The sequence below is a fragment of the Simochromis diagramma genome, unplaced genomic scaffold, assembly GCF_900408965.1.
Source record: "Simochromis diagramma unplaced genomic scaffold, fSimDia1.1 OVJJ01000434.1, whole genome shotgun sequence".
Classification (NCBI taxonomy): domain Eukaryota; kingdom Metazoa; phylum Chordata; class Actinopteri; order Cichliformes; family Cichlidae; genus Simochromis; species Simochromis diagramma.
In genome coordinates this window covers 313,202-325,912 of record NW_024387090.1, presented here as the reverse complement: position 1 = coordinate 325,912, position 12,711 = coordinate 313,202, and the positions used below count along the sequence as shown (strand labels likewise).

The 12,711-nt window shown below is 40.3% G+C and overlaps 1 protein-coding gene across 1 annotated transcript in view; it reads left to right on the top strand.

Annotated features, from left to right (window-relative positions):
• Window positions 1-12,711, top strand: part of LOC120742760 (vasoactive intestinal polypeptide receptor 2-like) — a 49,065-nt gene that overhangs the window by 14,631 nt on the left and 21,723 nt on the right. Inside the window, exons 4-5 of the mRNA XM_040046193.1 lie at window positions 326-433; window positions 1,720-1,823. Coding sequence (XP_039902127.1) covers window positions 326-433; window positions 1,720-1,823 — 212 coding nt within the window. The remainder of the gene's footprint in view (window positions 1-325; window positions 434-1,719; window positions 1,824-12,711) is intronic.

Here is a 12,711-nt window from a genome sequence, read left to right as displayed (position 1 = left end):
TGTGTTTGATGTTAAAGGACAGTACCAGCATTAGTTACTCTCAGGCCTCATCAGGCTACATTTATTTTTAACTTAACTATTAAGAGGCCTTCAGAGTGTTACGTGAATGTCTTTGTCCCTCCTGGCTGAGCAGTAAAGCTAAATGTCCAAACCTCACAGGCTGCTTTCATGTGGGCTGGATTTATTGTCCACGTTCAATCAGCAGCTCGCACAGAAGCTCCGCACAAGTCGCTCAGCCAAACAGGAAGTTCTGTGCAGGCAAGTTCACACTTCTAATGTCTGTGTGTGTGTGTCTGTGTGTGTATCTCTGTATATGTCTGTCCAGGATGTCACGGCGAGTGGGACAACGTTTCATGTTGGCCGAGCGCCGCGGTCGGCGATGTGCTGACCTTACACTGTCCCACCCCCTTCCTGCTGCTTTTTCACAAGAACGGTGAGCTTCTTCTCAGAGACACACTTCCTCCTGCTGCCCTTCAATCATCTTTGTTAACACACACACACACACACACACACACACACACACACACACACACACACACACACACACACACACACACACACACACACACTTGACTTGCTAAAAAAAACAAAACGTGTGTTCTGGAAATTATACAGACTTTCAGTTAAAGGAAGCTTCAACTTCCCCCGACATGTAAAACATTTTAAGACAGCTGACACTTAGTATGACCCCGCCACACAAAGTCTGAGGACTCAGCACTGTGCAGCAGTTTATGGACTGTTTAAAGACTGTGGCATACTCAACATTTTATTATTTATTATAATTTAGTTTTTGTGTGCTCGAAAACTTTGAAATCTTCATCTTGTTGAACTCTGATACAGAAAAATAAATCTTTTTAAGTATCCAGTGGATTCACTCAAATGCCACCAGTCCCAACACTAATAAGAAGGAGTGATTAAGTAAGCTTAAGTGAAAAGATGTTTGCTTTTACTACCACTGAAATTCTTTAATACTTGTCGTATTTTCAATATAACAGAACTTCTTTGACCTCTTTCTTTTTTAACTTTCTGCCATTTCTCACTTTGACTTGTGGCTCTTTTATCGTCTCCATCCAGTGCTTCTTGAGCTGTTTCTGTTAATGTTTGTGATCATTTGCACAGCGGCTGACGCCATCTGTCCGACCCTCTGTGATTTCCCTCAGTAGCATCAGTGAGCGGCTGGTTTATCCTCCTCTCGCTGCCTCTGCAGAAACACACAGCATTAATACACGAGCACCACAATCAGCACCACAGACGAGAACAGTAGCTGCTCAGTATCAAAAGTCCTCACTGAGGCCTACGAATGTGCCTGCCTCTGATGAGAGCTGTTTGAGAGGGTAAAAACGGACATGTGTCATCATTATGCTGATTGTTCGAGTGTCCAGGTTCCTGTGGCTTCAAAACAAGCCCAAATCATGAGCCCTCCACCACCATGCTGACAGTTGTGTTTGGTTTTCTCCAAATGTGGCGCTCTGATTAGGAACAAACATCTCCACTTTGTTTTTGTCTGTCCAGGCAACTGCTGCTGTGAATCTGACTGCACTGGTGTTATATAATTGTTATTCCAGTTATCCAAATCTAAAATCTGTGGACAAATATCACTGAAGCTTTAATTAAAAAAAATCGGGGCAATATATCTTTATATGCAGCACTGATGTTAGGCTTCATGAAATCTACTAGTTCAGTTCTAAAAGGCTCTAAAACCAGTCGGTTTTCTTTCAGGCAACCTCAGCAGGAACTGTACAGAGAGTGGCTGGTCCACCGTCTATCCCGACTACATCATCACCTGCACGAGCACCTTAGAGACCCCAGAGACAACCAAAAGGGCAAGTTTGACGTCTGTGGTGTGTTTACGTTTGTGCGCCTGTGAGCGCAGTTATGAGTTATATGAAGCACCACTGTGATTGGAGTTGTGCTGCTTGTGAACAACTCTTTTAATCCTTTTCCGGCCTGAACCTTTTTAGCTGGTGAATTCATTCAGTTTTCTCATCCTCTCTCAGTCCAATCTCAGGTAATGTCTAGCAATTAGAGCCTTTACATGATAACATAACATAATATATAAGAAGGACTGAATTTTTTGTCTTTACAGTGTAGAAACTGGTGTGTGTTTGAAGCCTGATCAAAGTTGTGTGTTTGGTTTTCATATCTACTTTGTAGCGGCTGAAACTCTCAGGTCTGTTGTCTAATGAAGCTGAAGGCCTTGGACCCGTCGCTGTTAATGCAAAATTGTCAGTATTGGTTTATCAGGGTTCCTGGATTCTCAGATGAGGTAGAAGATTAGTCAGAGCGGTTGCAAGGTGGTTAATTTGAAACTGCTTGGATGGTTAAAAACATGCTAACTATAAAGAAAACATGAAAATATTAAATCACTCATGGATCAAATATCATTGATACACCACAGCTGTTGATTTACGATGTATTTACCTCCATGTATAGCTTTTATGTATCAACTACGTGCATACACTTAATCATTTGAGGGAATAAAACTATTTTTTTTAATTCTTTTTCATCCTTTTTTAAATTTTCTCCTCAAAATGATATCAAATTATAACCAAAAAGGTTAATGTGTGTGTTCATCAGTGTTTTTATAGGACATAATTAGGAAACAAAGGAAGCATAAGGATAAAAAACAAATAAAAATCAGTTGTTGAAGCATTTTTTCACAGAAAAAAAATGTTTAGCTGCTTCTGATAAATGTAGCTTCTGGCTCTTTACTGTAGCAGTTCACGTGTTCATCTGACAAGCAAAAGGTCTTTGGTTTGGTTCTGGGAGGAGACCCAAATGCTTCTGGGGTTGCATCAGGAAGGTCACTGTAAAAATCTGCCAAATCAAACATGCAAAGCTCTCTGCCGGGCTGACCTCTTTCAAATAAGGGAGCAGCTGAATGTAGCTTTAATCATAAGAGTTTAAAGTTTAGTTGGAATCCTTTGAAGTGAATTTGTTTGAGGACACAGTGCAAGTGAAACTGTTGTGTACAGGTTTTAGCACCGGCGTGATTTCCGTTTGGGTTCTGATCACACAAAATGTATGTGCCACGTCCCACGCAGCACATGCTCGGCCTGTGGATGATGTTGGGAGAGTTCGTGGGCTGATTTGACCCACTTTAAAATGCTTGCATTGCAAGAGGAAGCAAACCAACCACAGAACAGTTGCAGATAAATCATTTTTACCGGATTTGATTGGGAAAAAGCTGAACTCTAGTTTCAGTGTGCTGTTAGTTGGTTTGTTGGAGACGGGGAAACTCTTTGTCCAGAGGCCTGTGCTGCTAAGAAGGCTTTGAGGTTTAGCAAGCCACCCACAAAGGTGATGCAGCTGTTACCTGGGTAAATCTCCATGGTAACTAACCCATGGTTTATGTTAGAAATCAGCACGTACAAATCACTTTTCATCTAAATGATGTCACCATTTCCAACATTATGAAGAATAGACTAAAAAGCAATGATAAAGGAGCCCCCTGTGAGCTAAAATGTGTAGCGTAAATTATTTATAACTCACCTTCAGAATGATAAATCACTATTTTGTAGCCTGACAGCACTGTGGACCAGTTTGGGGAGACATCGTCTTAAGTAGAAGTTGTTGTAACACCATTTCTGATGCTGCAGGCTTTCAGCCGGAGTTTTGTGTGTAGCATGAATAAGTAAAGACCTACATACCCTCTGTAGCTCAAATCAAAGCTGTTTGTCTGCAAAACTAATCATTCATATTTCTTTTTAGTATTATACAACACAGTTTAACTCTTGATTCTAAGCAGCCAGCTTCCACTTGCCTGACACTGGCCTCTAGCTCTTTCTCTGTAACCAGTTGTCAACAAGAACAGTGGAAAATAAGACAAATTACCACAACACAGTCAGCATATTTTGCAGTATCGGGATAATTAAATCTGTGGTTTTATGTGGGCTGTTTCAGAGGAAATACAGCAAAAAGTAGCCAGACTTGCATGCAAAGATGTGTGCAAAAAGAGGTTCTGGAGCTTCCAGTGAGACACTGAAAATCATTGAATCAGAACAGACTTTATTTAAGCAAAACAGAAGCTGTGCAGGAATCAGCAGCTTTATTTAATTTGAACTGAAATAAAAAAACAGAGATCAAACGTCTCCACTCTGTGGTCTGATCTCAGCTCAGTTTTCTCAGATGCTCCAGCACAGCGGTGAAGAGAAGGGCTGATTTCATATCAGCATCTCTGTATGTGTGTTTGTTTATCTGCCCACAGATAAACGCACAGAGAGGATGGAAAGTTCACTGGGTGACACATCTGATCACTGGTCTCTGCTGCTCTTCGTGTCTCCCCTCAGATAACTCAGACCACCGTGAAGTCGCGGCCTGACTGTGCTGGTGTGCTTTTCTGTGATTAGGCGGAGCGGACGAGTGAGAATCTGTTGCAGCGTTTTGCTCAGTTTATCCAACTGACAAACAGAAATGACACAGCTGTACTCGCTTATCTATGCAGATACTTTGAGCTTTATTTGTGCATCTCATTGTTGTCCAGTTCAGTGCTCTGGGGTTCAGAGGAATTTAATTTGTGGTGCTAAGAAATTTAAACAAAAGATGCAAAGGTCACAAAGGTAACAGTTTTTTTGGCTGCTTTGCAGATGACTCCATAAATCTTTCAGCTGATGATGAACACCACAAACGCATCATGTTTGGAGGTCAAGATAATTACATAATAATAACATATCCAAACACAGAGAGGGTTGTTAGCCTTGATTCTGTAGCTCTTCTTCTGCAATATGTAATATAATGAGTGTTACATTCTTTCTACTATAACTGCAAAAATGCTCAAATGTTGGGTCATAATTTTGTTACAGACTGAAGCATCAGTTGGACTGAGTGCTGTGAAATTTGTTTGAGATGTTCATTTCCCTACACAGTATCTTTAGTAATCCTCTAATCTTCCCCTTTGGTGGTGAAGCAGATCAAAAATGTTTTGAAGGCACTCTGTGATCTTTAATTTTGATTAACTCCCCAAAATCTTCTACAGATACTTCCCATCAGATTCTTTTAGGATAAAATGTTGAGGCATGTAGAAAACAGCAGACCGTGACGATTACCAGCAAACGTTTCTGTGTTGAACCAAAAAAGACAAAGAAGAAAGAAAAATTAAGGGTGACTCAGACTCTCAACCTCCTGCTTTGATGCTTGTGTCTTACATGCTTTGCTTACCATGCAACAAAGCAGTTTACATGCACATAAATGACTTAACATGCTGCTTACTAGTCTATATATGTGGAGGACTACGTTGCAACCAAATAAGCAGAAAGTTGAACAAAAAGTCAGATGCATTTAATTCCTTTGTTACAAACTGATCTGCACATCTCTTCCATGTTTTCCACTTGGTAAGAGAAACTCTGTCTGGACCTTCATTCTCTGTGGAAGAGAGCAAAGTTGGCTGGCCCTTTAAAAAAGTTACAGAGATGCAGGATGAAGCCTTCTGCCTGAGGTCTTAAACTTCCTCATCATTTCCACTTAAGCTCCTCTTTAACATCAAAAAAGACTTTTTTCCTCTTTTCATAGGTATATGAGAAATAATGCAAGTGACCAGAGAACATGAGAAATCCACTGGATTCAGTCTTTTGCATGGGTCTGTTCTGTATCTGTTGTGGCTAGACACCGGCTTAAATTCCCAGCTCCTCCAACAGAGTTGCGGGGTTCACTTCCCGGTCTTGGCACACTGTGCTCTCTAATCCGGCCTCATCTGTTCCCATATCTGCTTCATCACAAGATGAAGGTAAGGCTTCTCGAAATTCCCCCACCCCTTCAGCTGACTCAGAGGAGGATTAGGAACCTGAGTGACACAGGTGAGTATTTGAGCTGAATGCTGCAGGTGCTCGAGAAAAAAAGGCTTTTCCTGTTCTCAGAGCGGTATGCCTGCTCTGCTGTTTTTTTAATGGGCGTTTGAGTGTGTATGGGGATGCGTGGGTGTTTTCTTGTTGCTCAGAGGAGTCCAGCGTGACGCCATGGAGCTTATTTTCTGACCTCATAGTTATTGCTTGTAATCACGGCTGCATTCCTGGACCCTTTCTTTTATAATGAGCTTTAAACAAGCGAGTAACAACCAGGTTTAAGAGAATATCCGGGAACCATTATTGGGTCCACACTGTCCCTGAAATAATGCCACACACTCCTCTTGTTTTTTCACTACTTGCTTTTAAAAGCAAGTAGATTTATTGTATGAATTATGATGAAGTAAAAATATGTGATAAGAGCAGTATTTTATTGCATCTTGATGAATTGCAGAGTAAATGTGGAACAAATTGAAGAGGATGTCTCCTTTTTGAGAGATGCATGCTGATCATACTAAAATCAATGAGCTGCTCACTCCTTCGATTTTGCAAGGAGATGCAATATAGGTGCAAAAACAGAGTTTGTACAATTCTAAGATGAATGTCAACATTTGGTACAACCCTCTTTATTCTTCATCACAGCCTGAACTCTCTCTGTCACCTTTCTCCGCTTTCTTGTCATTTCTTTAAGTCGTTTTCTGGAATAGCCTCCAGAGATACTCCAGTCTCTTCTTTAGAGACAATCGATGCCTTTTCCTCCGTTCTGTCAAAATGATCCCACTCGGCTTGAATGATGTTGAGAGACTCTGGGGAGGACAATGCATGACTAACAGTGTTCACACTGAGCGGTTTTCTTTTTTAAAGTTATGCTTTTGCTTCATTGACAGTATGTTTGGGATCTTTGTCATGCTGAAAAATTAAGATCAGTATCTGATGGTACTTTTCTGTGTTCAAAATTGCATCATTTCTGAGAAGATCTCCAACACGCTGAATGGAACGTAGTTACAAACCATGACAGATCCTCTGCTGTGTTTTGCAGATGTCTGCAGACCTTGTTTTACTTCTCCTGACCTCTTTGACCTCCAAAACTTTAATTGGGTTCAATTTGGATTCCTCACTCCATAAGATCTGCTGACACTGATGCTCCATTTCTGATGAAGCTCCAACAGTAAATGGATCAACTGAAGGCATGCATCTCTCAGTTCCTGTGTCAGGTCTTTGCTGGATTTTTTTCCCATTTGTTAAGGACTTGACTTTCACATACTCTTCATCTGCTGTAGATGCTTTTTTAGGCGTACCACTGCTTTTGTTTGCCCTCCACTTGTCCGGTTTCCGACACACTGCACACCATGTTGAGATATGCCAAGTCTTCTAATAATAGCCCATTTTGTTTGTGTAGAAATCTGTTTTATGCCTGTCAAACTGTGCTATTGACATTTTTCATAGATTCAGCTAAAGAAATGGAACAAATGACATGTTTTCGTGACAGGCTGTAAATGAAGCAAACAGAGTGTAAAGAAACTGTTTGTGTCTGTGCTGAGTTGTTGTTATGCGTAGCCACAACAGTGGCTCATCCCCTAAGTGAGGTTCCCTTTTATGCTTCAGTTATTCATAGGTCAGTGTTAAGTGGCCCAACAGACAAAAAAACAAAAAAGCCCCCAAAACCTTCCTGTGAAAATGGTCACGTGCAAGGACTGGACTCAAAATGAGTGAAAAAGCAGCCAGTGTCCAAATAAAAGTTTGAAAGACCCTCAAATGCCCCTCGCAGGGCCTCAGTACTACTGAGTATTTTATGATATTGCCATAACGTGTAATATCACGTTCTCTTGGGTAATATTGCCCACTTCTGGTCAACATAATTATCACAATGAATAAAACATTAAGCGAATTTTGTAAATTATTGACATTTTAAAAAATCCAAAAAGAAGACATGCTGTCTGGTTAATGTCTGTTGACCGACTTGTGTGTGGTTTCACAGTCCTGTCTGGCAGCTGCCTGTCATAGCTGAAAACACCAAGACGGTGACAACAAAAACGCTGAGCTGGAGGCTTTGAAGCAGAGCTCCACGGGATGATGTCCTGTTGTCCAACGTCATCTGAAAAAACAACATGTCATAATAACTTTTGCTAATGAATAGAAAATCTAAAATAAGAGCAGAATATGTTCTGGTCGTGCAAACCTTTCATTCTCAGGCACGTCTCTATTGAATTGCCAACGTTTCAACACTGTCTAATACTATAACAAATAATGTTGTGGCAAGTAATATAACAAATACAGAACTATGAAAGCGTGTACCTGGATAAGATCAGAATCTCGTTCAGGCAGGTTGGCGCTGCCTCAGGCACATCTCTCATCTCATGAACTGGCAAAGTTTCGACATTGGCTATAAAATATAACATATAATATTATCATTATGCCCAATAATAAAACACACTAATGTGAAGATGTGCATCTGGAATAATATAACAAATAAAATAATGTGTAAATGCGTACCTGGATAAAGTCAGAATATGTCCTGGTCCGATATTTGGCTCATTATGGGCAGCTCTAAGAACAGCACGTCACAGAAGCTCAGAATCTTTGCACTTAGCTTAGCGAGTCTATTATTCTGTTATATAGATTTTTTTTAGCACTTTAAAAGCTCAGCTGTCCACTTAAACTCTTCGTACTAACAGTTAAATCATTTACAGTGTCGTATAGCAGACACATGCATTACTAGTTGTGCCCATAACACACATCTCTCATGAACTGACTTTTGTCCACCATCTCTGAGAGAGGGCGCCATTGAGACAATACAGTGTCACACATACACGGATAACAAATTGTGTTTATCGTGACAAGTGGAATCACACACAACATAAATACTGTTACATTTATATAACTCTATAAACAGCTAGTAAATACTGTGTATTGCACACAGGGATGGCCTGAAACAATAATTCAAAATGGGAATGTGGCTCCATCCCAGGCCGTTCTGTTAATCCAAACCAACAGCCACACTGTATCAGAGTTTCCTATTATGACTATTGTGGCCACAGTCCATATAGAAATTTAGAAGACAAGAACAAGAGTGACATTAGTCATTTATTAGCAAATACATTACCACTGCACTATTACAGCTGGGATAAGTCCCTACGATGGATGGGTGGATGGATATCTAAGGGAGCCAGAGTCACTATACATAACCACATTGACTTAACATTAAAATTTTGTTATCTGTATACAGTAAGACTCTTTACTGCATACTGGGATGAAAGTTGTGCCACTTCCATATCAGGTTACCTAAACATAAGCTTCCAAAGTGTGCTATAGTCATGGATTTACCCTCAAAACCTCACCATTCAAAGCACATACAAATGTACAAGGCCAGGCACAAACAAAACAGCTTGGGCCCCAGTCACACAGGCCAAGACACTGATTAGCAACCATCTGGAAACCACTAGTTGCAAGGGAAAAATGCATATTCCCCAGTCAGTGGTGAGTGGTTGTTGAGGTTTGCTGTCAGTCACTGTGCAATCAATACCAAAGCCCCAGTCCCTGAGGCCTAGAGACCAGTTGGTGATCCTTTGGCAACCAGGACTCCTGGTTGTAGGAGAAAATTGTGTATTCCACAACCACTTGGCAAGTAGTTGCAGGAGGTTGCTGGCAGTTGCTAACTGTTGCAGCCCCTTGTGATTACTTCAACCACTAGTAGAAAAAGTGCAACAATTGTTTGCAGACAATCCAGCAGTTTATGGGGGACATGGCACTCCGGCCTTTCCAGAACAATAAGGTGGATGTTTGTGCAGTTCCCGCATTGCCACAAGCCCCTCCTGTCCAGCTCCAACCACTCACCAACTGGTCAGAGAATACATATTTTTCCCTACCTGTCCAGGCCTGTGTCCCTCAGATTTTACTCTTAAACAAAGAAATACAAAGATATCACAGAGTTTGAAATAAATACATTTATGTCAAGTGTCATAGAAAAACATGAAAGAGCTCTATCTTTTTAAATCATTGCACATTACACTGCGTCCTCTGCCTTGCAGAGAAAAAAGAGGTGTCCTTGTGGGTTGTGTAGTTTTCTGTCACGTGCTGTTGAGTAATCCCAAAGGTCAACAGAGCAGAAATGCTCCTCAGGCCACCAGAAAATATCTGGTACAGCTGTAAACATTGTTTGGATGACTGCTATGAAGCTATAACCGATGTTTATACAACTTGTTTTAAACTTGTTTTAAAGAGAGTTTAAGTGTGGTGATGTAAATCACAAGACTATGAAGTCACAGTTTAGATTTGTTTTCACCTGCTGGTTGTTCAGGTTTAGGCAATAATCGCTTTGGTTTAAGAGTAAGACTGACTATCTATCCATCCATCCATCCATCCATCGATCGATCGATCGATCGATCCATCCATCCATCCATCTATCCATCGATGGATAGATGGATGATTTAAGTAGCTATTTACTGAAGCTTGATTAATATCGATTTCGTCTCAGGGCACAACCCCTCTTTTGTACCCCGAGGTTTGAATTGCTTTACAGTTTCTGGATGTGAGTTTTTAAAGTGTTTTCTTGCTGGTTTTGAGGCCATTCCAGTGCTCTATGTTTTTGATTCATTTTGGGATGTCCTCTTTTTGATTTCTTATCATTCTTATGATATTTTATCAAGTCTCTTGCTGTTTTCACATTTCAGTTTCTAGTAATAAGTTGAAGGTTGTGGATTAACCCTTGTCTGTTATTCTAAGTCATATTTTCCTCCACACTTCCCATGTTTCCCAATTTCCACGTGCCTCCCTCTGACTTGTTTCAAAGACTCAGAAAACGTGTTTTCTTTTGTTTCGCGTGTTAGTTTCGCTTCCTGCCTGTCTCCCCTAATTGTCCTGATTGTCTTCATTTCTTCTGTTGGCCTGTCCCTCTGTATATAAATATTTTTTTCTTCCACTTTGTCTTTGTCACAGTGGCTGTTATGTTTCTTTGTACACCATATCCCCTCTCTACAGCTTTCCTTATTCCCCGTGTTATTGAATTTCTGTTGGCATCTTTGGACTATACTTCTGCCTCCAACCTCATGCATTTGGTTCCAAACCACCACAATCCATTACAAACACAACTGGTTATGCATTAACCATTGCTCCTGTGAAGTCTCATGACAAAAATGACTAAATTAACACTGAAAGCCTCAAATCAATGTCAAACTTTTACCGCTCCTCGCTGTGATGCTGTTTATGCCATGTATGACTAAGATTTAAGGCAAGAAGGCATTTAGCATCTAGAATACAGATCTGAATCATCTGGCTGGGGGCCAGACTCCGCCCAGCAAAGACTCCAATCAGTTAAAAGTTTTAACTGCATTTTCATATATTTTACAGCTTTTTCAGTTGATACAGACTGTGTCTCATTTAATTAAATGACATTAAAGTTCCTGTTTTTTCACTGTCTACTACAGAAAGATGTGTTTTTGTTTGTTTTTACAGTGAGTTCACAGTCTAAAAAAATGATATGATTAAAAACAACAACCCACCTTTATATGTTATAATCACAGGACAGTGTGTACTGACATTCTGAACCGAATGAACTTGCAGAAGGTTTCCTGTAACTTTACACATTTTTCATGTAGTTTGATGGGTTCAGCTCACTTGAGGTCACAGTGGGCTGTTTGTGGCCCAAGATGTAAAATGTGTTTGACACTCCTGCACATCCATCCATCCTTGCTGAACATTTAAAAAGCCACTTTTCCTTTAAACGTCACATAAATGTCACATTCTCGTATGAATCTTTACACATAAGAGTGTTATTTTTGTAAACTTTGGACTGGAGTTTTTACAGTAAGAATCTTTGCTGCTTCTTTGGTAACAGGACATGCACCTGTGCAGTCTCGTTTTTACCATCTTTCCATTTTGCAATAATTTAGGCAACAATTCTTTTTATCTGGATTTGTAATACGCGAATGTGACACTGTAGCTTGAATTCAGATGAACACCGATGACCCTGTGTGAGAGCTGCAGTATAATGATGTGCCATTCAACACAACACTACTGCTCATCACTTGTTGTTGCACTTGTTGAGGTCCAGGTTAAGGTCATTTTTTTGTATCACTGAAGACTTTCAGACACTGTCAGGGTTTGATATGAATTTATGGCTGTTTCTTCCAGTTTATTTTTCTCAGCGTTAATACAGCCAGATGTAGGCAGATGTGTCCACAGAGTTTTCTCATTTGATATACCATTTATTCACCACTGTCATCGGGCTTTATGTTATCACTAAACAAAACCATGCCATTCTCAAAACATAGCATTAAATTATTGTTTATTATAAATATTTAGATTTTGTCAGATTTTGGATTTTTTTTCATACATATCAAAATATTTTTGTCACAAAAATTGTCCTTTTGACTATAATAATGCTGTAGTGAAAGCTCTGGTTGTAAGAGGGACCGTGAGATGGCATTAGTCTCTGATTTGATGAGTAAGAGCCACCATGTTGCTTCCTGTTGAAAGCGTGTTCTTCCTCACTACTGTCACTAAGGACTGTTCTGATACTCTGTAATATTGTACCGTCTTTAATTTACTATACAACAGTCCCTTGAGCTGATGGTTGTTGACACCTCGTGCTACATAAATAAACCTAAAATGAATTTGAACTTGATAGTTATGTTGAAGTTATCTGGGCGCTGTTCCAGATCTTTCTGTCTCACTTTAACCTCCAGAGATAAACCACAAGCGCACATTCACACACAGACATGGACAGTTGGCTTAATTGTGATCCTGTCCAGAGCTTCAGGTGTAGCTTTTTGCTTTTTAGTAAAGCTTTTCTTCGTGTCCTGTGGGAGAGATGAAGGTTTTCCATCTGGAAAACATTCTGTTGAAGCCAGACGACACCACTGGCACGGAGCTCACACCGACTGCAGAGACATTCATAGCATACAGGTGATAAAACGACGGCCTTCATCCTTGTCTG